The 23,913-nt window shown below is 56.6% G+C and overlaps 1 protein-coding gene across 4 annotated transcripts in view; it reads right to left on the bottom strand.

Annotated features, from left to right (window-relative positions):
- SCUBE3 (signal peptide, CUB domain and EGF like domain containing 3) overlaps positions 1-23,913 on the bottom strand; it is a 30,605-nt gene that overhangs the window by 3,295 nt on the left and 3,397 nt on the right. For 2 of the 4 annotated variants that reach the window (XR_007780149.1, XM_050985270.1), the window contains exons 2-19: positions 18,498-18,620; positions 17,446-17,571; positions 14,556-14,690; positions 13,461-13,586; positions 12,403-12,519; positions 9,283-9,330; positions 6,329-6,445; positions 5,093-5,215; positions 3,862-3,978; positions 2,684-2,815; positions 2,368-2,502; positions 2,006-2,098; positions 1,805-1,921; positions 1,565-1,726; positions 1,110-1,313; positions 868-1,029; positions 424-591; positions 173-334 (exon numbers count right to left, since the gene is read on the bottom strand). Coding sequence is in view for 3 of the 4 variants with exons in the window: in XM_050985270.1 (XP_050841227.1) it covers positions 173-334; positions 424-591; positions 868-1,029; positions 1,110-1,313; positions 1,565-1,726; positions 1,805-1,921; positions 2,006-2,098; positions 2,368-2,502; positions 2,684-2,815; positions 3,862-3,978; positions 5,093-5,215; positions 6,329-6,445; positions 9,283-9,330; positions 12,403-12,519; positions 13,461-13,586; positions 14,556-14,690; positions 17,446-17,571; positions 18,498-18,620 (2,367 nt within the window). In the remaining variant the exon portion in view is untranslated. The remainder of the gene's footprint in view (positions 1-172; positions 335-423; positions 592-867; positions 1,030-1,109; positions 1,314-1,564; positions 1,727-1,804; positions 1,922-2,005; positions 2,099-2,367; positions 2,503-2,683; positions 2,816-3,861; positions 3,979-5,092; positions 5,216-6,328; positions 6,446-9,282; positions 9,331-12,402; positions 12,520-13,460; positions 13,587-14,555; positions 14,691-17,445; positions 17,572-18,497; positions 18,621-23,913) is intronic. The other 2 variants (XM_050985271.1, XM_050985272.1) reach the window with 2 other exon arrangements.

The following is a 23,913-nucleotide window of genomic DNA, read 5'->3' as shown; positions in this document are numbered from 1 at the left end:
CTGGGGGGGGTTTGCTGGGCAAGAGGGGCAGTGTCCCATTAGGCAACCCCCCATGCCTGCCTGCATGCACAAAGCACTGAAACGACCCCAAACTCTGCAGGAGTTTTAAATACTTTTGAAGGAGGACCCCACACCTGTCCCCCCACCTTCTGTTGCACCCCAGCTCGCCTACTTTTGCACTGGGACACTGAGGTGGAGCCGTCGAAGTCGGTGGTGGTGTTGCCAGGGCAGGAGATGCAGTAATTCTGCCGGAAATCGGGCTGGTAGGTGCCCACGGCGCAGCGGATGCAGCGGTGCACACTCGTGTTGTAGTAGTGCCCAGGGGAGCACTGCACTGGTGGGTCAGGGAGCACAGGGGGCTGTGTCAGCTGCTGGCATAGCCCTGCTGGGTGGCCCCCATCCTGGGGACCAGCGCTGACCTACCTTTGGTGTCGCAGTCCTGGAAGGAGAGGGCTCCCTCGTGGCGGGTGGTCAGCCCCCCGCCGCAGGGGAAGCAGAGCGCCCGTCCCACCTCGGGCTGGTAGGAGCCACGGGGACACGGCTGGCAGGGCTTGAAGCCATCAGCAGAGTGCTGGCCAGGGGGACACTGACCTGCAGGCACAGGCATTGTTCAGTCCTGGCACCCCACATGCCTGGGGCTCTCCTGCCCCATACCCAGATCCTCTTCCCCCTCAGCCTCGGCAGCACCAGTACACCCAGAGCAAGTGCTGCCCTTCTTGGGGTCCCCTCTAAATAATAAACACCCAAACCAGCAACTCCTGTGAGCCCTGGGGATGCTCAAGACTTTCCTGTCTGCTGGCTAATTGTTTAAGTTGCAGCCCTGGACATCCCCGAGTGTGCCTCTAGCCCCACCTGTGCCCTCCTTACCGGTGCAGCCGGTGATGTTGGTGGCTCCTATGGGTCCGAAGGTGTCGCCGCGGGGACACAGGTCACAGGAGAGCTGCCCCTCCTTCTCCTGGTAGGTGCCGGGGGGGCAGGGCACGCACTGCTCCGTCTGCCCGTGGTAATAGGTTCCCTGCGAGCAGCTGACTGAGAGCCAGGGGGGACGTCGGTGATGCTGTGGGGGCTGTCACCGCCGGGTCCCCTCGTCACCCCGCCACGCTCCTTACCACACTTGCTGGCCAGGCGCTGCTGGCCCGGCCCGCAGCTCTCCTGCCGCTCCGGGGCCACGCTCAGCTTCCGGGCCACCTCGTACTCCATCCCTGAGAAGCGCAGCAGGAACCGCTCCTGGTTGATGGATTTCTTCAGGGCTTTGATGGCCGACTTCAGCTTTTTCTCCACTCTCTGTCGCAGGCAGTGCAGGTTGCAGCTGGCTGGGTGGCACAGAGGGGAATGGAGGTACAGGAGGAAACAGGGATGCAGTAAGAAGGGAGGGGTGGAGAGGGAAGCCCAGAAGCATTAAAACCATCTCCCAGATGCTCAGCTGCAAGTGCTACCCAGCATGTGCCAATCCAGTGCAAGACAAGGACTGGTTTATCTCTCCTTGCTGCATGGGGATGGTATCGTACCCCTGGCCCCACCACCTGTGCTGACCCAAGATGGGTCAGGCCAGTGCTGTGCCCACCTGTGATCTCCTCGGGCTTGATCTCTGCCTCAAACTCCAGCGTGATGCGTGTCACCTCCTTGTTGGGGGAGTTGCGAGCCCGGCGCCCCTTCCCCTTCTTGGACGAGTCGCACTTGAGGTTGACGAAGGTGACCTGGCAGTCAGAGCACGGTGCCGAGCCACCTGCACGGGGAGGGACAGGTCAGGACCCCATCCCTGCTGGGGCACAGGCACCCCCATCTCCCCACCATCACACCTCACCTTGTGCCCCAGCCTTCCCGGCCTCCTCCTGCTTGCCCTTGGCCCGGGGGTGCAGGTGGCACTTGGCATCCTTGATCTTGAAGGAGGCTTTCTGTTTGACGGGCGCAGCCACAGTCTCTGAAAGAACAGGTGGGTGCTCAGCAACCTGGCATGGCCCAGCCAGGCTGGTGGCAGCCGTGGGCACTCCAGGAGCCCCCTTACCGAGGCACTGCTGGCTGCTGTTGGTGGGTCTGTGCTGGCTGCCCTGCCGCAGGACGGGGGTCCCACAGCTCACTGTGTAGCTGCTGTCAGACTCTGTGAGGGAGTAAGGGGAGTTGGGTCTGCCAGGGTGATGCAGGCAGACATGGCTGTGCTGTGGGGGGATGATGCCCAGCACCCTGCCATAGAGATCCTGCACCACGGACCTGGGCCGTGGATCTACACCCAACAATGAGCCCTCCTAAGCAACAGCCTCCCTCCCTCCTGCACTCTGGCTGTTAAGCCACTCCTCTCCCCTCAGTTTAGGCCATGCAAAGAAATGGGGACTCCCCTGCTCATGCTGGTGGTGGCACTAGTACCAGTACCTGGCAGAAATCGGGCCTTGGATGTGCAGGAGAGGGCACAGCTGTCCTTCTTGCCCATCTTGTTGCATGTGAGGGTGGCCCGTGGTGGCACTGAACCTGGCAGGCACTTCACCAGCTCCAAGGGACAAGCACCAGCTGGTGATGACAATGAGGAATGCCCATGGCTGGCACAGCTCAGAGACCCACGAGGGACCCCTGCGCCCTCCAGCTCATGGGGGATTCACCAGGGAGGAGATGGTGCCAGAGTGTGGCACAGAGACCCCAGCCTGGCATCCCACAGCCCCCAGCTCCTCCAGCAGCCCTGCTGGCTCCTGACCTGACATACCCACACAGTCCTTCTTGTTCCAGTGCAGCTTGCAGCCAGCAGGACAGGTACACTGGTAGCTGCCAGGAGTGTTGATGCAGCCAAATTTGCAGCCACCCCGGTTGATGCTGCACTCATCGATGTCTGTGGGGACAGAGGAAGGGACAGTGGGTGAGGGGCAGTGGGACCCCTCGGCTCTAACACTGAATCACTGCATTTTCTCAGGGCTGGGATTCTGGATGGATAAATCCAAGCCCATCTGGGACAGGCGATCTGCACCTCAGGGCATTTCCAGCAGTGCCACCTCCCCACAGCTGTGCCAGCTCCATGGGGATAAGGGACAGCCTGACTCCCGGTGTCCCCAAGGGCTAGGCAGGGACAGGTGCAGCCCCTCCAGGCTGAGCCCAGTCCCAGCCCCTCGTGGCACAGCAGATGGAGCTGACATGGAAGCACTTAGAAACTGAACCCAAAAGGCTCAGCCCTGGTCCCTCTCTTCAGTGGGGCCCCTGGGCCTGAAATGATCCTTCAGGTCAGGGATGGAGCTGTCCCTGTCAGAGCCCTCCCTGCCCAGCTCGCCCTCACTTGGGGCATTGGTGAGGGCCATCAATCCCTTTGCTGCAGGGCCACCCGAGACAGTGCCAGGGGCTGCGCTGGCTCACGCTGACAGCATAGCTCAGAAATATGAGGAGGGTGGCTGACCCTTGCCAGCCGGGCAGCACCGGAGCACCCGGGCTCGTCATCCCGGGCCGCCGGCACCGCTGCCACAACACGCTCCGGCAGCCCCTGCAGAGCATGTTTCATCCACCGCCCCGCTTCCCGGGCGCAGCACGCCCCCGCCCTTGGGAGCTATCTGCCTTGTGAAATTTAAATCAAACCCTTTTGATGTTCCCCTTCCCAACCCGTCACAGCTCCCTGCCAAAAACGCCGGGGATTTCTCCTTCTCTCCCGCTGCAGACAAGTCGCAAATTGTTCCTGTCGCTCTGTTTGAAGTTGCAGACACCAGCGAGTCTGGCTGTGAGCCCCGTCCCTGCCTGGCCTCAGCCCGGGGTGTGTGTGGAACCAACTGTCCCCACGGGCCCTCGGGCTGGGCAGTGTCCCCAGGGTCCCAGAGCAGCCGCACCACGGGGCTGACCCACCCCTGGGACCCCAGCCCGGTGGGTGAGCGGCTGCCAGCGCCCAGCTGGCCCTACCTCCGCAGTGGGTGAGCCCGTAGAGCGTGTAGCCCTTGTGGCAGAGGCACTGGAAGCTGCCGGGGGTGTTGATGCAGAGATGGTCGCAAGTCCGGTCAAAGGAGCACTCATCGATGTCTGGAAGAAAGGCAAGGGGTGGAGGTGAGAGCTGGCACGGCAGAGGGGCACAGGACTGTCCCCTTCCTGATGCAGCAAGCTGAGGGCTGTGCTGGGATGCTGTGGGACTCTGCACTGGTATCTTCCAAGGGTCCAGAACCAGATTGCTCTGGGCATTCAAAACAATTTTGGGCATTCAGGATGCTCTAGAGATCCAATACCAGTATGCTCCAGAGCCCTGGGCTCCCTCTCTGCCCCCAAGCTCCTCCTCCCCCACTGCACCAGCACCTCCTGCCACAAGCTCCTGCAGCTTCTCTGCACCTCAAACAGGCCAAACAGGGCCAGCATCCTGTCCCTGGCGTGGAGAGCTGCAAGAGGCCCCGGCTGCTGCCCATCCAGGGCAGAGAGGGATCAGGAGGATGCCAGGAAGGGATCAGGAATGCTGTGCGGGCAGGTCCTGCCTCGGGGATGGTGCCAGCAATGTCTGCTCGGCCCCGCGGGCACCTTGTTGGGGCAGGGAGGGCCTGGTTGGGAGGTGAACCCAACCTGGTGGGCTGGAGCATCATTTCATTGGCCTCATTAAGTTAATTGCTGCACTCACGTCAAACTCCCGGAGCACAGAACCTGGACGGAGATGAAAGCAGTGGCAGCCCCGGAGCCTGCCAGCCCACTCCTTCCCCGGCCGTGTGTTTTCAGGAGGAAACACTCAGGCTCATGCACACCTGCCGTGCTGACCTTGGCCATGGGCTGCGGGGGCAGCAGTGACCTCCTGGGCTTATGTGAAATGTGTAGAAAGATGCTGGGACGGGGAGAAAAAGGTGGAAGAAGCAGCATGGAGCAGGCAGCTCCCTCTGGAGTGAGCAGGAGGCATCTTCTCTCCATTCCTGCCCTCCAAGAACTGGGAACCCCGGCATCTGCCTAATTGCTGGCTTTAACTCTGCAAGAGCTCACAAGTCCCCAGCTCTGAGACTGAAGGGCTAAGCCTCAAACCAGAGCCTAAATCCAGCACTAATCCCCTGGAGGATGTATGCAGTCCAGAGGAAGAATGAGCAGCCAGGGCAGCACTTCTGCAGCAGCAACCATGGGAGTGCAGGGAGGGGCAGGACAAGGGGCCTGGGCACTCAGTACCCCTTACCTTGGCAGTTCCTCTCGTTTATGAGCAGCTTGTAGCCCTTCTTGCAGCTGCACTCAAAGCTGCCCACCGTGTTCCTGCAGATGTGGTCACAGCCGCCGTTGTTGAGTCGGCACTCGTCGATGTCTGGTGGGGACAAGGGACACCCAAGGGTCACACCCTGGCTGGGATGCTCGGCCAGGAGAGCCCAGTGCTCCCCTCTGGGTGCTGTCCCCGCCATGGGGGACAATGGAGGAAACCCTTTGGGCTCTGATGGTCAGCAGGGGAACGTGGCTGACGTGGCTTGTTCTCCCACTAATCACAAAATGAGGAAACAACGTGTGAAATGGAAGGAGACCAGGAGGAGGCAGCAGCCTGCCCTGTCCCTCCATCCCCCAGTGCTGGGGCAGCAGCTCTGGCTCACTGGGGCTGAGGGTTTCTTTTTATGACTGTGAGGGAGCAAGCTGTAAACCTGCCTGCAGCCCTAATAAAACCCCAGACACAGGGGACGTGGCTCTGTGTTATTGCACATCGCTGGAAACTGCAGAATTGGAGAGGGGTGGATGCTCTGATAAAATACCAGGGACAAGGGGGTCTGGAAGCAGTCAACAGGTAGACAGGCAGCCAGCAGTGGGACAGGCTTTCCTTTCAGCTGGGGTCAAGTTCTGACAGCTGCCAAAAGACACAATGCAGGCACTGGCCAGCCCTGATGGGGGAAAGTTTGGGGTGCAGGAAAAGCAGCCTGGACTGCCTTGCCTGGCAGGGACAGGGGTGTGGGGACGTTGGTGGGATGTGCAGCATCTCAGGGTGTTCTCCCCCATGTGGGACATGGTGCTTGGACCTGGCTGGGCGGTGTCCCAAGAGGGACCTCACACCCCCAGAGCAGGTGAGCATTCCCTGCACACCCAGCCCTTCCCCTGGCGCAGCTCAGGCAGTGGGGTGGAGTGAGATGGGACAGGACCCTCTAGCCCCACAAGTGCTATGCCACTGCCTCCAATTAGACCTGACCCCCTTTCCTCCTCCCCACAGGCTTCCCAGGGGCATGGGGCCAAGCATGGTGCCTGCAGCAAGGTGTCCCAGTCCTCATGCAGGGGGTGATTCCTGTCCCCACCCCATGGATGCAAACACCAAGCCAGTGAGCACTGGGGGCAACGTTGAGCTGAGCAAAATCTGAGCCTTTTCTGAGGGCACTGACACAACGGGGGTCTGAGGCACCCAGGGGTGAGCAGTGAGCCCCCAGCCCCACTCACACCCCCCTACCTTTGCAGGTCTTCCTGTCAGGCTGGAGCATGAAGCCCATGGGGCAGCTGCAGTGGACGCCGGTGGCCGCGTCGTGGCACTTGCTGTCACAGCCCCCATTGTTCACGGCGCACGTCTCTGCATGGCAAGGGGAGAGAAAGGCTGGGGTGAGGGACCTCTGTTCAAAAGGCTGGGGGAGTCATGCCACCCAGATGTCCCCCATGCCACGGCTTGGGAGTGGCAGTGGGTACAAACCTCCCTGCAGAGCCCCTGGCTCTCACACAACAGCAACGAGGCCACAGAGGCGTGAAATGATGAACACATGGGGGCTGGTGTGCCCCACAGACAGGGCCTCCTGGAGGCCACCTTGGGCAGCTCCAGAGAGGAGGAATTCAATTCCCCAAACTGAGGAATTCAAAGTCAAAGCACTTGGTGCAAAAGCAGCCAGACACAGGTACTGGCAAGCTGCAGCTCCCAGGGATGGGGGTGCACGGCTCCAGTACTCCAGTGGGGTGACAGGGGGGTCCTGTCCCCCTCACTGCCACCAAGCTACCGAGCCACTAAGCCACGAGTGACCCTGTGCTGTCAGTCCCTGACCATTACCCACTGCTCAGGCATGGCTGGTCCAGTGTCTCAGGCTAATTTGGGAGACACATATAATTAAAACACATACTCAGAGGCAGGCAGCATCAGTGGAAAAAAAATCCAATTGAAAAAAAAAAAAAAGAGCTAATTATTTCAGTATTATCAAAGTCAGCTGTTGCTGGTAGGACTAGAAGGGACACTAATTTAAATGAAACATTTTCAGCTTGACAGCTTCCCTGTGAGATCAATCCTCAATTTCAACTCTAACCACCAGAACAATGGTTTGAAGTGCATTAAGTTGTTCACAAAGGATAATAAAATATTCCTTTCAGAAGGCTGGTTGCTTGGATAAATGAGGCATTTGGGCTTCAAGGAACCCAAGATGAAAATGCCTTGAAGAAATTCCTTGGAAAGAGCAAATCCCAGGTTCTCCTGCTCTTTGCAAGCACCACATGGGGTAGGAATGACTGAACCATCCAACCATTTGCCGCGGGGCCCGGGAGCTGGGATCGCTCTGTGCTCATCTTGCCACTGCTATTTTTATGATGTCCCATAATAAGAGAACAAAAGGGACCATTTTATGAAATTAATCGCCAGCACAATTACAAAACCTAACGGCAGGGGAAGGATTTCTGAAGATATTATTCCTCCAGCCAGGTCCTCGCGCTGCCCAGCTGTGCCAGGGCCATTTCCTCCCCACAGCGCCGGGGACAGGGACACGGGGCGGGTGACACCGCGCCCAAGGGAAGGGAAACTTTCTGAAAGGCCAGTGAATCATTTGTTTAACGCCAGCCTTTGTTCCAGCAGCTGATGCAGAAGCAGCCTGGGGAGGATTGATTTAACAGGGTCACCACTGAGATGAGACGATTGGTTTGGCTCAGGTGCTGCTGCCAGCGGGATGGAGCTGGAGAAGCAGCTGCAGCAGGGAGGATGGAGCTCTCCAGATAATGTGCTGCCCTGGGCACACTGTCACCATGCTCACAGCCTCCTCCAGCACTGTGGCACCCCTCCTGGCTGCTTTGCATCTTTGGGAATTTCACCTGGAATTTCACCCACCCACCATCCCAGGGCAGCTGCCCAGGGTGGCCGTTGGGTACGAGCTCAGTTAGCATGGCCAGAGCACCACTGCAAACCCCTCTGTGAAGGGGGGACCCTGTTCTGGGTTTGCAGAAAGCTTGGAGGGGGCTGCTGGGGTACCTGTGAGGCAGTAGAGGTTGGTGGCATGGGGCTGGGTTCTGGATTGCCCCGGGGAGCAGCAATTGTTCGGCGAAGCTGGCAGCCCAGGGCTGCTCCCAGCCTGGCATGACTCACCAGCCACACAGGGCTTTGGTGAGGCCTCCATCGCTCAGGCAGGGAGAGGACAAAGCTTCACACACACACACTCAGACTCTTTTCCACCCTCCTCCATCCCAGCTCTGCTGTCACTGCCTGACTGCCATGGCACTCGTCGCTTTGCTCAGCACCCTCAATGCTGGTGACATTCTGGCCTCACCTCCACCTTCTGAGAAGTGACAATCTCAGCAGGATGTGAGTCCATGAGCCAGAGGGGATTAGAGCTGGGCTGGCTGGAGCGTGGTTATGACAGGGATCTGGGGTCCTCCCCTTCTCCCACCCCTATGTGAAAGGCTCTTCAGAGCCCCCCAAAAGCTGCAGTCTGTGCTCCCTGTGCTGGTGAGCTGAGCTCCCACATCTCCTGGATGTGCCAGGAGTTTTCCTGCGCCCAGCACATCCAGGAACAAGATTCCCCACCACAAACAAGTTGCTGCACCTTCTGCCTCAGTTTCCTTGGTGGCAGAGCAGAGGCATCACCTTACCTTTGTGAAGGGCTTGGAGACCCTACAGGGATGCAAATAAAACCCTGGGGAGGTGCCCAGCCTGTAAAGGGCCATTGCAGCTCTGCCATTGCTGCAGCTCTGGGCTGAGAGCCACTGTGCATGGCGAGGCCAAACCCTGGGACACTCTGAAGGTCCCAGAGGGGACCATCCTTGAGAGGGTGGGCTCTAGGAAGGGATAACTGGGAGTGCACAGCACAGAGATGGACACAAGCATCCCCCTCCCCACCAGGCAGCTGCTGGCAGCCCACTGTGAGCTCCTCCTGGGTGTGGGGGTAACCCTGCCAAAGTAGATTGTCCCCCTGGCATGGGCTGGATCCACCAAAGCAGCGTGAGAGCCCCGTCTCATGCAAGCACAGCAGGGCGAGGGGTCCCTGCTCTGTCCCCAGCCCAGCCCTGGCTGGCCTGGCATTGGGGTTTGGAAGCAGCAGTGGGGCAGGGTTAGTGAGACATGCGGTTAGCGCAGCAGCTCAGCCCCCAGCCCTGCTATGATCTCCAGAGGAGAGACCATCTACAGTTAGACCCCTTTGTAGAGATAGAGAGAACAAAAATATTTACCATTAGAAAACGTCTCAAGGATAACGTGTTGCTGGAAGTGTCTCTCCCCTGTTTAACATTATAAAAAAGTGATTTAGAAACAGTGTCCAGCAGGGAACTTGGTTGGTGTCACACATCAATGGGTTCAACTCTGCTGCATTTCCAGCCTGGTGGAAACTGTCTCTTTGGGCTTTTTCTCTCCCACCTCCCAAGCATTCCAAGTCCCTCAGCCTCTCCAAACCCCCTCCAGCTGTGCTGGGCTGGTTGGAGCCCCATGCGAGCGGGAGAAGCGTGTTGTGAGGAGCGTTAGTGCAGCCTGTTAGTCTGGGGAGCCGGGTCCTCGCCCTGGCTGTGAACAGAACCAGCACGTGGTGACTCCCGGGCGGAGCCACACGGACACCACGCAGCCACGGACGTTGGGAAGGCACCACATCCCGCCTGTGGCACTTACACCCTGTGGATTTAGCAGCCCAGCCAGCGGTGAGCCCAAATCCTGGGTGTGTTTGGGCTGCTCAGCCTCCCCCGTGGGTCAGTGCACCCCGGCTGTGGCAGCTCCACCAAGCTGGGGAGCACCGACCGCAAACTGCCTCAGAGCGGGTCAGGAAATCAGCCATAAAACTTGAGCTGGGTTTAGTTTCCTTCTCCATCTAACTGTATTTCTTCCCTTTCCACCCCCTCCCGCTCCACCAGGGCTCACCACAAGTAGGGGGCCAGCAATAGCCCTGCTGCACCCCAAATATGGGTGGGAGGGAGCTGCAATGATGCCCTGGCTAATAAATCTTCCTGGAAAGCCAAAATCTGCATCAACTGTGACAGCTGGTTTTGCATCTCCCCGCGGGCACTGCACCCTTGGCTGCTGGAGGGCTGTTTTATGTGCTTTTTTTAATTCTTTTTTTTTTTTAAAGGCTGCTTTTGGAGCATAAATATAAATATATAAGGTCATTGGCTTCCCCTCCCGGCTTCCCCTCCCCCTCGTGCCTGCAGACATGTTGGGAGCCATTAGTGATGGCCCTTGTGCTTAGAGGCATGTTCCTCATTATCTGCATTTTTAAAAGCAGCAATAAAAAGCAGAAAAATGAAAAACACCGGCCGTGGCCTAATGAAACTGTCACTCAGAGGGGCTGATCGTGCTTCCTGCCGCGTGGTGTGATCTGAAGGGAACCTGGACCAGGGGCCTGTCCCGGCAGCCCATCAAACACACCGCGTTCAATTTCAAAGCCCATGGCCCGGGGAACGACTTTGCGTTTCCCCTCACTGGAAACTTTATTCCCCTTGAAATGATGAAATATTTTGGAGGAAATGGGGAAGGGGCGGTGAAGGGGGCAGCGTGGACGGGGGAGGGCTGTTTGCTGTGCCCGAGCCATAAAACAAGAAAGGGTGGTTATAAATATCCGAGCAGGTACCTCGGCTGTAAATCTGCTGGCCGGGCATCCCCACGGGGCAGCTGCTGGCTCCCCGTGGCTGGAGCACAACCCCTTGGTGTTCCCACGGTGGGACTGGGGATTGGGAATCCCCCCAGGGAGTGCAGGAGCTGGGCAGGCCCCTTCCTCTGAGAGGGGATTGCAGAGCCCAAAGGCATGAGACAGGCATGGTGTGGCTGTGGGCTTTGAGCTGGTTCTGCTCCTAAAATCCTCTAGTGCAGTGTTTGATTCCCCCTGGAAAGGTGGACAAGGGGAGAGCTCACAGGGATGCGCTGGCTCTGGTGGGAGATGCCTCCCCAGCAGGTACAATGCAGGGCATGGGGACAAAGAGGGATACTTTGGCTAAGGACAAGAGGATGAGTGATTTTGGAAACCCCCAAATCCCACCCTTACACCTGTGATACCCAGGGTCTGAGTGCAGAGACCACCCCCCAGCAAACAGACAGCTCTGAAGCATCCCCCAGATCACGAGATGCTTTGGAGAGCTGTTCTCTCTCCTCCATACCCAACAGGTCCAGGGGGATCCTTGGTCCCAAACCTGCCCGAGTCAGACGCCGCACACAGGGCCCCTCATCCAGGAGGAACCCACCAGCTGTCACCCCCAAGGTCCTGAGCTCCCTGCTGGAGGAGAGCTCCCCACCCAGGCACAGCAACAACCCCCTGGGAGGGTCCTCAGAGGTAGGAGAGGACGCAATGGCTGTGGGGACAAACATGAGAACGGCGGGGACCAGGGGCTGTGAGCGCCTGCCAGCAGCCAGGAGGGATCGGGATCCACCCTGGGAGCAGCCTGGGGGTGCTCCCAGGGTGGATCCCTGGGAGTGACATTAAAGCAGCAGTGAGCTGATGGGGAGGAGGACTTTGCTGGGGGCTCAGCCCCAAACACCCCTTGAGCTGGCAGGGAGCAGCCAGGGGCTCAGGGGGAATCCTCTGCCCTGAGGACGGAGCCGTCTGTGGAAAGCATGGAGGGTTTTCTGTTCAGGCACAGCAGGGACATGGGGAGCCAAAACCTCTCTTGCTTCCAGTTCCTTTTTCTTTTTCATTTTGCAGTAAGAACTCAAATGTCTCAAGCAATTGTGGACTTAATCACTCCCCAAATATAACATTTTTTAAATCAAAGCAGCTGTTATGCAGCACAAGCATATGAAACCAGTAAAACTTCTATCTCTGCTTGATGTTTTACAATTTGAAAACACACACAGGAAAAGGACAATTCTGGGGGTGGTTGAGTTGTCAGGTTGTTGGGGTTTTGGTTTTGGTTTCTTTTTTTTTTTGCAAGACAATTGTTCCTGAGCCAAAGCCCCACAATACCAAGTTGGAACAGATTGCTATGGGCAAACCTGCCCCCTCCACATCCCTCCTCAAAAGCTGCCAGTGACAGCGACAGTAACAATTCCCAGCATGAGGACATCCTCACAGCTCTCTCTTCAGCAGCACAGAAGCAGGCAGGGACCCCTGCCCACACCCCAGCACAGCAACCTGTCCCCAGGTGTCCCCTCAAGCACCACCAAGATCACTTCTGCTCCCTGTGGCTGTGCAGACACATCCCAGGTTGCTGCAGCATCCCTCACACAGTGCTGATCTTCCCCAGTCTCAGCAAAAGGAAATCACCGCATGCCCAAGGCTTGGGGAAAACCCTTCACCAGGCCAAGGACAAATCACCCAGGGAGGAAGAGGAGCCATCCCACACCCCAACCCCTCTGTGGGTGATTCCCTGACCTACCTATGCACGTCACCCCATCCGAGTGCAGCAGGAATTTGACGTGGCAGCCGCACTTGGGCCCCTGGTCGGTGTCGTCGCAGGTGTGCTGGCAGCCCCCGTTGCCGTAGTTGCAGGTCACTGTGGGAGCAAAGCACCAGCGTCACCATGGCCCCAGCTCCTCTTCCCCGCCTACCATCCACATGTAGCACATAAAGCTGGCTGGAAACACCTCATCTGTACCCTCAGAGACTTCCCTTCCTCCTCCCCTTCCTCCCTCCCTCCTTCCCTCACAGGTAATTCCTAAAGCCCTTCATTTTCCCTGTGGGATCTTAGCACATGCAGGCTGTTATGTGGATTCTCATGTCTTCCCTCTGCATACCTGCTAAATGCCACCAGTGGAGTCCAAGCAAAGGGGACTGGTGATCTGGTTGACCCTGACCCTGAATCCAGTGCTGCAGGGGAGGGGTGAAACTTTCCTGAGCTTTGGGATGACACAGGAGGTTTTGGGAATTCCTGCCAGCCCTCCCCAGGGGGCAAGGTGTGCTGTTCATTTAGTTTAGGATTAAGCCTTCATTTCATCAGTGATTTTACACATTTGCTGCACACAGCAAATGAGAAACAAAATAAAAATAATTGCATAAACACACACATATCTATTTAATAACCCTGGCACTGCCAGTGGGATGCTGGCAGGAGATCAGACAGGCTGAGAGAACCACAACCCCCAGGGAGAGGATTCCTGCGCTCCTCACATGCCAATTGCACTCTCCTTGTTCACCTCCCTTTGGAAAGTGAAACACTGGGACAAGAACAGGGGATGCTGAACCTCTGGGACCCCCTTGAACTGCCATTTCAACCTGGTCATGTAAGGACACAACATCCCAGAGAAAAGGGGCTGCCAGAAGCATTGTCTGTAAGGGCACAGAGGCAGAGCTGAGCTCGCTGAGCTTCAGGCTCAATGAACCAACTGCTACCAGGGGGTCAGAGCTTTGCTGCAGGGGCAGGAGGAGTCTGTGCCATGGGGACAGGGTTAGGGGGTCCCTGGGAGGTTGTATCCCCAGCCCTGGGGTGCTCCTTACGTTTGCAGTCCCGCTGGTTCTTGGTGAGCTCGAAGCCAGGGCGGCACTCACAGGCGATGCCCCCTTTGGGGGTCTCCCGGCAGATGTGGGCACAGCCATGGTTCTTGTTCATGCAGTTCATGCCTTCTAAAAGAGAAAACGAAGCAAAGAAATGCTCCAAAAACTGCTGGCACTGGTCAGCAGTGGCAGAGGGACGTCTGAGGTGGGATGGGTGGGATAGGGAGTTGATGGCAATGAGGAGAAGCCTTGTCAGTGAGGACCTTGTGGGGACAGGATAACCCTGGCCAGCTCCTGGCACAGAGCTGCTTGGGAAGGTGGACAAAACCACCTGGGAGCCTCCAACCTTTGATTCCCTCCCACCTGGGGTGAGACACTGTTCCCACATCTCTTAGTGGCTTTAAACCCTACTGAGCTCAAGACCCAGCACCTGCATCCCTGTCCCCAGCAGGGACCACCACTGTGGCACCAGCAGGAAGGAGCAGCCAGCTCATCCCTCCTAGACACACAAGGGATGGGGACACAGGAGATGACACTGCAGCTGCTCAGCTGTCCTGGACAGGGTGAGATTCCTGGGGAGCTGAAGTGACCAACACAGCTGGGAAGGGGGAAGGAAGAAAGCAAAAACACTCAGTTGGCTTTGCCAAGCAGCAGAGATAAAAATCAGCAGAGATGCAAAAATCTCTCATTTCCTCCTATTTTGGCTAAGAGATTGCTCCAGACGGCAACAATTTAGAGTTGATATTGAGATGAAGGGCTCAGTGCTGTGCAAGACCTGGCAGGGGAAAATGTATCTCAAGCTGGTGTGAGGATCTCTAGGTCCTTCTATTTATCAATAAATTCCTCTGGGCATAGAATTAATGTCCCTGGCTCAGTATTGCTGTGCCTGGACAAGAGACCTGTGAGGGTTTTGCTGCAGGATATTTATCACCTCTCCCAACATGCCTGCCATAGATTCACTTTCAAATCTCCCACACCAAGAACCCAGCAGCAGCACCTAAACCCAGGCAGGAGTGGCCAGAGGTGACAAAGGACAGACCTGCCTGATAAACATAGAGATGGAGGGTGGCCCAGGGCACGGAAGAGCTGAGCACTGACCTTCAGGGCGCTGGATGCAGGTGTGCTGGTTGTCACTGAGGAAGAAGCCCTCCCTGCAGAAGCACTCATAGCTGCCCATCATGTTGACACAGGTCTGCTGGCAGCCGCCGTTGCCCTCCGAGCACTCGTCCAGGTCTGCAGAGGGAAGGTGGCAGGGGGTGAGCACAGCTCCTTGGCACACCAAGGGGAGGGGGACTGGGTGGCACAGAACAGTAACCTGCTTCCCCCCAGCTGGAAGAAAGGGGAATGCTTGACTGGGTGGGGGATGCAGGCAAAGCACAGCAGGAGTGGGCGCAGGGATAATACACCTTCCTTGACTGATGGCCTCATTTTACACAAGGGAACAGCAGACCACAGAGAAAGAGCTTTTCCTTGTCCCAGAAAACCCAAAGCACCCAGGATGCTCATCCAGGATGCTGGCTGCAGCCAACCCCTGCTCTCAGCCCCTCAGAGCCTGTCGCCAGCTGGGATGCCTGCACTTCATTAGGAGGAGCTGGGAAACCTTAGCCCGGAGCAGGGATAATTACTTGTAAGGAGACTCACATCCCCTGCTCTGCCCTCACACCTGTTTTGGTTTAACAAGCCAAGGCTGAAGGGGCTGGGATGTGGCCCCGTGGCAGCAGCAATGCCCTCGCCCCAGGCTGCTGCTCCTCCACCCTGCAAAACCTGCATTCAATGAAGAGTAACTGCCCATTGCTCTCTTTAGAGGCTTTTTGGGGACAATGGTGCAAGCTGAACTCACCAGTGCCCTTAGGCGCCAGAGCAACCAGGATGCCGGGCTCCGGCAGAGACAAACCTGTGCCGTGGCCGCCCCTTGCCCCCTCTGCCCGCAGTGCTGGGTGATGGTGTCAGGCTGGGAAGCGAGGGGCCCCGTGCCAAAGAAAACCTCCTGTGAACTCGAGCGTTGCAGAGCCACGGCTGAGAGGAAAACTGAGCCCACCGGAACCGCCGGGAGAGCGGCTGAGCGACGGCACGAACCGGGGGCTCCCAGCACCAGCCCCCTCCCCAAACAGCACAGCACACCCAAAGCCCTTGCTTTTGGGCAAAACGGATGGACAGATGGATGCCTGAGCAGTGTGGGTGCCTTGCACTGTGCCCTAGTCCCCAGCAAGCCCTGAGGATTTGCTCAGAATTATCAAAGCAGGGCTGCAGCTCTAGCTGGAAGTGGCCAGGCAGCAGAGCCCAGGAGCACCCCACAAATTTGCTGTCTTGGAAAGGTGTTGAAAACACCCCTCACTCACAGGGCAGCGAGGGCTGACACCTGGGCTACAGCCAGGCATAAAGGGACGTCCTCTGCCACGGCAGGAAGCTCATGGCTTCCTCCAATGCTCTTCCCAGCCAAGCTATGTCCTGCAGATGCCAATAACCTTCCTCAAATCCCCCTGCTTAGAACAAGGGCTTAATGTCTTGCAACTTCTCCTTCCAGCTCTGCTCAAAAATGAGGAGGCAGCCATTCAAACCCGATGGCTGAAATGAGACTCCGCTTCTCTAATACCTGTTTTATTAAAGGCAACAGAGATGGGCAGAAGCCAGCGGGGCCTGTGTCAGGACGAGGGCTTGAATTCCTGTCCTGGTTCAAAAGGTCGCCCAGAATGAGCAATGGAGGGGCCAGTGGACTCTAGTGGGCAGACATCCTGACCCCTCTCCAGCTCAGCTCCTGCCCATGGCACTGGTAAAGCCTGGGCACAACATGCTCCTTTGCTCTGCTTCTCTTTCTTTTGACTAAAAGGGGATGCAGGCAGGTTGGGCAAAGCTCGTTGGGATCAGAGATGAGATGCTGGGATGAGCTAAGGAAGGGCTCAAGGTGGGAGCCAGCATGCTCCCCCCAGATCCCCGCTTGGCCGGCTGCTCCCGAGCCATCTCCATCCCCTCCCACCCAACTCTGTAAACACATGACGTCCAGCTTTCCTTTCTTCTTCTCGGGCTCATCCTCCCCCGGGAGAGGAAGGCAGAACCAGCCGCCCGCCCGCCCGCGCCTCCTCCCAGCTGTGTAAATCTCCCTCCTCCCCGAGGAGGCTGCTAAGATCCCGGTGATGGTGGTTAATGCAAAGCGTATGTGTCCATAATCCCTTCCCCCTCCTCCTCCTCCCAGTGATGAGCTCATTAATGACCCCTCTGCAGACACTAATTGGAAAATAGCATGAGCTACAGGCAGAGGGGAGGCGGGCGGCCCCGTGCCCCGGAGCTCTCACCGCGGATGCCGCGGGAGGAAGCGGGTGACGGGCGCGGGAAGCTCGATGGGCCCCGGGGCTCTGACGGGAGCTTTAGCTTCGCCGCGGCCGGATGGAGTTTGGGGCGGTGGGAAGTAGCAGGGAGGATGCACGGCCGTTCCGTAGGCAGATGCCGGGTTTGTCTTGGCCCGGGGAATATTTATCCAGTCCCTCCACTGGTTCCCATCCCCACCATATTTGCTATTAACTCATCTATTTTGGCAGGTGCAGGGCTGACCTCAAGCACGAGCGGAGCGAGCGGCAGGGCCCGGGTGAGCTGGTCCTGCCCTCGGCAGCGGCACAGAGCAGCTTGCCCGGCTGCTGGCTGCAGCAGGATGAGGCTGCGGGGAGCCTGTGCCTCACCCCAGCAACCCCAAATCCAACTCTCCTAGTTCTTCCTCTCCCCAGCCCTCCCAGATGGACCCACCGAGTGAGTTTTTCTCCCAGCATGGAGCATCCTCCCTTGGCTTCACCCTGATGTAATGGGGAGTAATCCTTTCCCCAGCGAGGCATCACAGACAGGACATGCCTGTGTGCCCTGGGAGTGCCACCATGGTTCCACGGCTCTACAGCACATCTGGGGGCTTTGGGTCCTGGGAAGTGCCCAGCAAGGAAAGCCAGCAGGTCAATCCTAAGGTGCTGGAGCATCTGAGGAGCTGCAGGGCACCGACATCCCTCACCCAGGCAGTTGTGGCCGTCGTGCGCCAGGCGGAAGCCGTCGTAGCAGGTGCAGCGGTAGTTGCCGGGGATGTTGACGCACTCGTGCACGCAGCCCGCGTTGTCCTCCCGCTCACACTCATCAACGTCTGCAGGGGAGAAGGGCAGGAGAGCTGCAGGGCTGCCCCGGGTGCTGTCCACCATGGGTGCTGCTCCCCATCTCCAGCATCTTTGCCACCCAGCTGGTAACGTGCCTTGGGGTCTTCTGCTGTCTCTGCCTATTCCAGCAGCAGGTCCTCAGCAGATTATTACCTGCAGCATCCCACCAGAGTCTACAAAGTCATCCCCATTCTCCCCAGTCTGGATGCTGGAGCCCCAGCTAGCCCAGTGTCTCACAGTTTTAGCTTGGTGCAGAGTGCTGGGAACCTCCTGGGATTTCCCAGGGTGCTGGCAGAGCAGCCTGTCTCCATGGCAAAGCCCTGCAGTGCCTGGAGCACTTTAATCCCTCTGCTATTTGTACTCGGCCCATCCTGACCCTGAACCTGCTTCCAGCTGGGAATTTTTCCCCTGCCCCAATCCTGCTTTCCGGCTGCTGCTGCCCCAAGGAGCCCATTTTCTTTCCATTCCATACTCAGTTGTAGCTATATATAGATATATGCCTACACCAATACCAATATCTAGGTTTACACCTATATCTACATCTAAATTGATATCTACACCATCTATATCTCTGTTTCTATGTGTTATTTTGAAGTTTGTGTTTTAGCTGCTAACACAGTTCTGCAGCCTCAGGGTCAGAAATCCTGCAAGAAAATAAGCACAGCTTTGTTTAAAACAAGCCCCATGTGACCCTTCATGGGTAACCCCAACCATAGAAGGACAGTCAAGAGTCCTCTCTGTCCCCATGCACTGTCAACAGGCCAGGAGTTTGGTGCAAAAAAGGGGAATAACGGGTTTACAATTGGCTAGGGTGAACAAGTGGCTTTTTGCACGGGTTGATGAGCCACTGCTGGCCTCTGACCTGCTGGGGCTGTCACTCAGCAGGACTCTGGCTCTGCCAGCAGTGTGTCCCTACCTTTGCAGTGCTTCCCATCCCCGGTGTAGCCGGACTTGCAGATGCACTTGTAGGACTTGGGGGTGTTCTGGCAGATGGCATCGATGTGGCAGTTGTCGGTGCCCTCCACGCACTCGTCAACATCTGCAAGAGGACAGGTGAGGGAGCAAAGGGGAGAGCCTAGGATGTCCACCCATGTCCCCATGGGAGCCACCACCCCAGGTGATGAATCCCAGCAGCCTCTGGCTCCTCAAGCAGCCCTGATGATGTGCTCTGGACATGGTGAATCACTGGGTCCAATCTCAAACAGCACAACCTGTGTCCCCTCTTGGGCACATCACTTTGAGATTCCCTGGCCCTTTCATGTGTCTGATGATAGGAAATGCTGCTCAAGCACTCCCAGTCCAGGCTGGAGCCAGCCCAGGCAGAGGTAAAAGTCTCTGTCTCCAATTAGCTGTTTCCTGAGCCGACCAGGCACCCAAATAATCGTCATCACTTTCTATTCTTAGGTACCAAGGAATGTGCACGAATTAGCAGGGACCACACTAAATAAACCTGGGAGCCAGGAGTGAGAAGCAGGAGGGAGAACTGGGAAAAACATCAAGGCTTCCATGGGGACACGGACAAAAGTTGCCTTGCCCCTCAACCCCCTTCTCTGTGATGCAGTGCTACCCAGGACATCACATCCATGTGCTGGCAATGGCCTCAAGCAGCAATGCCCAAGGGTTTGCTGTGACAGGAGGCCGTGGAAGTGGAGGTTTTAATGGCATTTGGGAAATAGAGAAGCCTCAAGCACATGGAGTGGAGGTTTGAGAGCAAAAGGCCATTCAGCTGGCTCTCACTGCTCTGGCAGTCAGGGAGATGTGGTGCCCTGAAGCAGGCACATGCCCTCCATAAGTGCCAGTGCCTGCAGATCAGGCTGCTGAGGGGCAGGCAGGCTGAGCATTACCCACAGCCCTGCAGGTATGGGCAGGGCTCCCAGAGCAGCCCAGGCTCCAGCTCCACGTGGGGAGCATCAACCCTGCTCCTGGAGGGATTTGCCTCCACCTCCTCTCGGGGAGGAGGTGGATGGGAAGGGGATAGGAAGCTTGTCACTGGGGAAGGGGGACCTGAGAGTCCCTCCAGCTTCCCTGTCCCACCATCAGGAGTAGCGTGAGGCTTCAAAACTCTCAGCTGCCTTCAAAGAACTGCTTATCAGCAGCTCCAAGAACAGAAGTTCTCCGGGAGCTCCCCAGAGACCCAAAACATCCCTGCAAGCGGCGGGAGGGCGGGCAGGCAGCCCTGCAGCCCCGCGGGACAGGGGCCACGGCCGCGGGAACGGCAGCCCGAGCCCGGTGCCGGCCACCCCGGCGGCTGTGCCGGGAGATGTGACTCACCCGGCCGGGAGGAGCAGAGCTTTGTCTCTGCATCGGGGAGGCGGCACGTGCCTGCGCATTGTATAAATATTTACAGCCCGCATTCATATTTGTTATTTGACATTAGCCATGGCCCGCGGCCACCACGGCCTCCCTTGGGCCATTAATCACCGGCTAGAGGCTGACCCACCACGGTGGGGATGATGCAGGGATTGCACAGGGACCAGGGCCCTGCTCCTGGCTGGCACCTACAGCAGCCATGGCACTGCTCATGGTGCCACGGTGCTGCGGCCACCCCAGCACCCAGCAGCTATCCCTGCCTGTGCCAGGGTCCCATGGGCCACTTGTCCCTTTGGGAAGCTGAGTGTGGCTGTTCAGCATCCCAATGATTTCAATTTAAGCTCCTGCATCCCTTACTGGGCTCCCAGAGGGTGTTGGGAGGTTGTGGCACTGGAGCAGGGGGATGTGGGGGGATGCCAAGCGCTGGCCACAACGGGCATGGGAACTCAGCAGCAGCAAAGCTGATGCTGACCCAAAGGTCTACTGAATCTGCAGATCCTGGTCCTGGCCCTGCATGGTTGGGAGCTCCCCTTCAGGTGTTCCACCAAAGTTATAAATCACCTTGTGATATTTTGAGTCATGGTGCCAAGGTGACAGTTGTCAGGTCTGGCACCCTGGGCACCCACCCTGGCACACAGGTGGGAGTCAGCACCCAAACAGTACAGACCATCCATCAACCCCCATCTCCTTCCCCTAAAAACACTCAGAACATGAAGCATCCACCAGGCATAAATCACATCATTGAAACTTTCCCAGCCTTTTGCCAGGAATCTCACTTTTGGGGGAATTTTATTTCCTATTTATTTTTCCTTCTGCACTCTCAAACTCAAGACCACGAACAACAGGCATGAGGCACCGAATGCACCTCTGGCCCTTTCCCACTCACACATGTAGAGCATCATTTTTTGTCTCTTTTTTTTTATTCTGTAACTTCAAAGGTTCTCTAACTTTGGAAAGATTACACAGCAGCAAAAGTACAAAAGAAAACATTATCAGTATTCCACTCTAATTTTTCCAAGGCTAGAGTCATTCTGAAAGGTTACAGGATTCTAAAAAAGAAAAAAAAAAAAGAAAAAACAAAAAAGTGTGTTTGTGGGAAGAGTGAATAAATACCCTCCTGGGCATTCCAGGAGCCGTCCTGGGATTGGCAAAGATCCCAATTCTAGAAGGCTGAAATTTTGGCTCCTCAGTATCCTTCAGAAATGATGTAGTGAATTAAAGTAAAACCCTCTGAAAAACTCAATTTTTAGCATTTTTGTCAATGCAAGCAGCATTTTCCCATGAAAGGGAAGGTTTTCTCTCAGGCCAGCCCGTTTTTCCTGCGGTAGAATTTTCTCTATCCAAAAAGCTGCCTGTGACCTCACTGCAGGTGCTCTGAGTTGCTGCCACCATGTGAGAGGGTTCATCTCCAAGACAAGTGAAGATTTAAATATTTTTTTAAAATAAAAAATCCCTACTGATGCTCCTGTCCCTATTTGCTCCCAGTAGTTCCTCCCTGGGGTGTGCCCGGCTTGTCCCCCTACTCCAGAGGAGCTGCTCCATTCAAGGTCCCAAATCCAAGTGGGTTTTTTGGAGGGTCTGCCAGACCTGTAGCCCGACACCCCTTCCATTTCTTCCTTTCACAAATAACCAAAACCACTGTTTTTCACCCTAAACTGCCTGAAATGAGCCCAAACCGGGCAGTGCAGATGGACGCATCGTGCCTCAAACCCCCGGCACTGGGGAATTCTGCACCCGGCCGGAATTTGGTTTGGATGAAGATGCTGAGTCTCGCTGGGGACCGCAGCCCCATCTCCCTGGGGCCGAGCAGGGCTCCTCAGAGGGCAGCAGCATCCCTGGCACGGCCACCGCCGGGGGCTGCGGGAAGGGCAGGAGGTTGCGGCGCTCGCCCCGCGCCTCGGGCCATGTTTTTTATTCCGTTGTGGGTGGGATTTTCCAGCGCTGGCTGTTGGGCCCCGTTCCGCTCCAGCTGCAGCTTTATTCTCCATTTCAAAGGCAGCGGAGGCAGACGGTTTCAACGCCACTGCCATTTCGAGCGTGCCAAAAGCGGGGGGACCGCCACCTCCCCGGGACAGGCGCGCACCCTCCGGGAGCCAAGGGCTCTGACCCAGGGGGAGGCGGTGGCAGAGCCCTCTGTGCCCTGCGGCGTCACACCCGACAGCGAGTCGGGGGATAAAGCAACAGCTCGTATATTTTTAGAGCCTGGATTGAGGCTCTTTCCTCACTTCCTTATTTTGTTTAAAAAAAAAATAATAAAAGATGGTTTTAGCCCTAGGCCAAAAGTCCTAATAAATTTGAGGAGGGGGTGAGACAGGACAGCAAAAACTGGCCAGAAAAATCCTAAACAAACAAACCCACCATCCTTTTTCCCCTCTCCTGCAAGTGCTCCAGCTTTTTCTACGAATTAATTTTATTCTTTGTTTTTATATAGGCATATATATTAACAGCCTGTCTGTATGGGATGTGTGTGTAGCTGTTGGCAGACATGAGGAGTTTCCACTCGCCCTTAATGCCAAATTAAAGCTTTATAACTTCAGTAGCTCCTTTTACCAGGGTATTAATAACCACCTCAGACACTGTGGTGCAGGTTATTAATCATTTGTTCGTCCAGGGAGCTTGCAAGGGTGACTCGTGCTGCACCACAGCAGGACTGGCTCAGGGCATGGCCACGGGCAGTGGCAGCCCCTGGGAGGGGATCTGGGCCAGGAGAGGGGAGGAGGATGCTCTGCAGGGCTGCCTTCTGCAAACTGGCTAAAGAAGTGTCATCTGCACTCAGAGATCCTGACTCAGGTGCTGGGTGAAGTCTTGCTGCCAGGATGGGGGTGCTAGTGGGCAGATACCTGTGCTCAGGATGGCTCAGAGGGGATGTCTGCATCTCACCATGCAATGGAGACCCCTGAACAGCCCTGTGCTCTGCACATCCACGCAGCTTTCCCAAAAGCAGGTGGGACACACCTGGCCCTGTGCAATGATGGAGTACAGAAGGAGAAGGAACCACGAGTCACAGCGAGCACCTGGGGCCATTCCCAGACTGGTGAACCTCCTGTCCAATGCCCAGACCCTGCTCTATAACCCTCACCCTGGGTTTTGCTTCCTCAAAGCTGTTAATGACCCAGAAAAGGTCTTTTTTATCCCCCTAATTTATGCTTCCCACTCCCATGAGGGCAGAGCCATGTTGAGCTGTCCATCTCTGCAGCAGCCCAGGTCACCCTGATGGATCCCAGTTCCACCACCATTCCCTGGGTAGGAGATGTTCCCTCCACCTCCATCCCACCTCCTTGTGCCAACCCTGGTCACTTCAACCCAATTCCATCAAACCCCACAGAAGGTCTGATGCTCCACAACAGCAGCCTGCTCATCTCCCCATGGAATTGTCACTGCTGCTGTTCCTTTGGCTTATTGGACTGACCTGGCCTTGCCTTAAGAAATGTGTTTGTTTTTTGCTCCGGGAGCAACAATCTCAAGATCTCCAGCAGGGACACAGCCTCTCCAAAACACAGCCAGGCATCCTCCAGTGCTGCCAGACAGAGCAAACTTTATTTGCCATCTCAGGCTTCTCCTAAAGCCTCTCAGGGGACTTAGAATTTTGAAAGTGAAGGCTAAGGTCAATCATGCATACTATTTTCCTAAACTGAGTACTCTGGTGTGGCTGTCTGTGAAGGAAAAAAATCTATATAAAAATAAAAGACAAGAACCCCCAAACTCCTGAGCAGCTTGGAGAGAGCAATACATCGGCACTGGAAGACTCAAAGTGTCTGAATATTTATACTCCAGTTGGCAGTTACAAAAAAACTCTTCTTCCCTCCTTCCTACCCACCCCCTCCCCTTTTTTAATCTCGGTACAGGCATGTTAGACGTCCTCAGTCAAAGATCTCCTTTGAACTGTGTATGTGAAATGTTTACAGTTTTACATTTCATATTTCAGCGGGGTGGAGGGGACAGGCACAACAGTCACACACTGTGAATGCTGGAGAGGTAGGAAGGCAGAGGCCAAGGGGGAGGAGGTTTGGCTGCAATGGGAG

This window comes from Serinus canaria, chromosome 26 (assembly GCF_022539315.1).
Source record: "Serinus canaria isolate serCan28SL12 chromosome 26, serCan2020, whole genome shotgun sequence".
Lineage (NCBI taxonomy): Eukaryota > Metazoa > Chordata > Aves > Passeriformes > Fringillidae > Serinus > Serinus canaria.
This window is presented reverse-complemented; position numbering and strand designations above follow the sequence as displayed.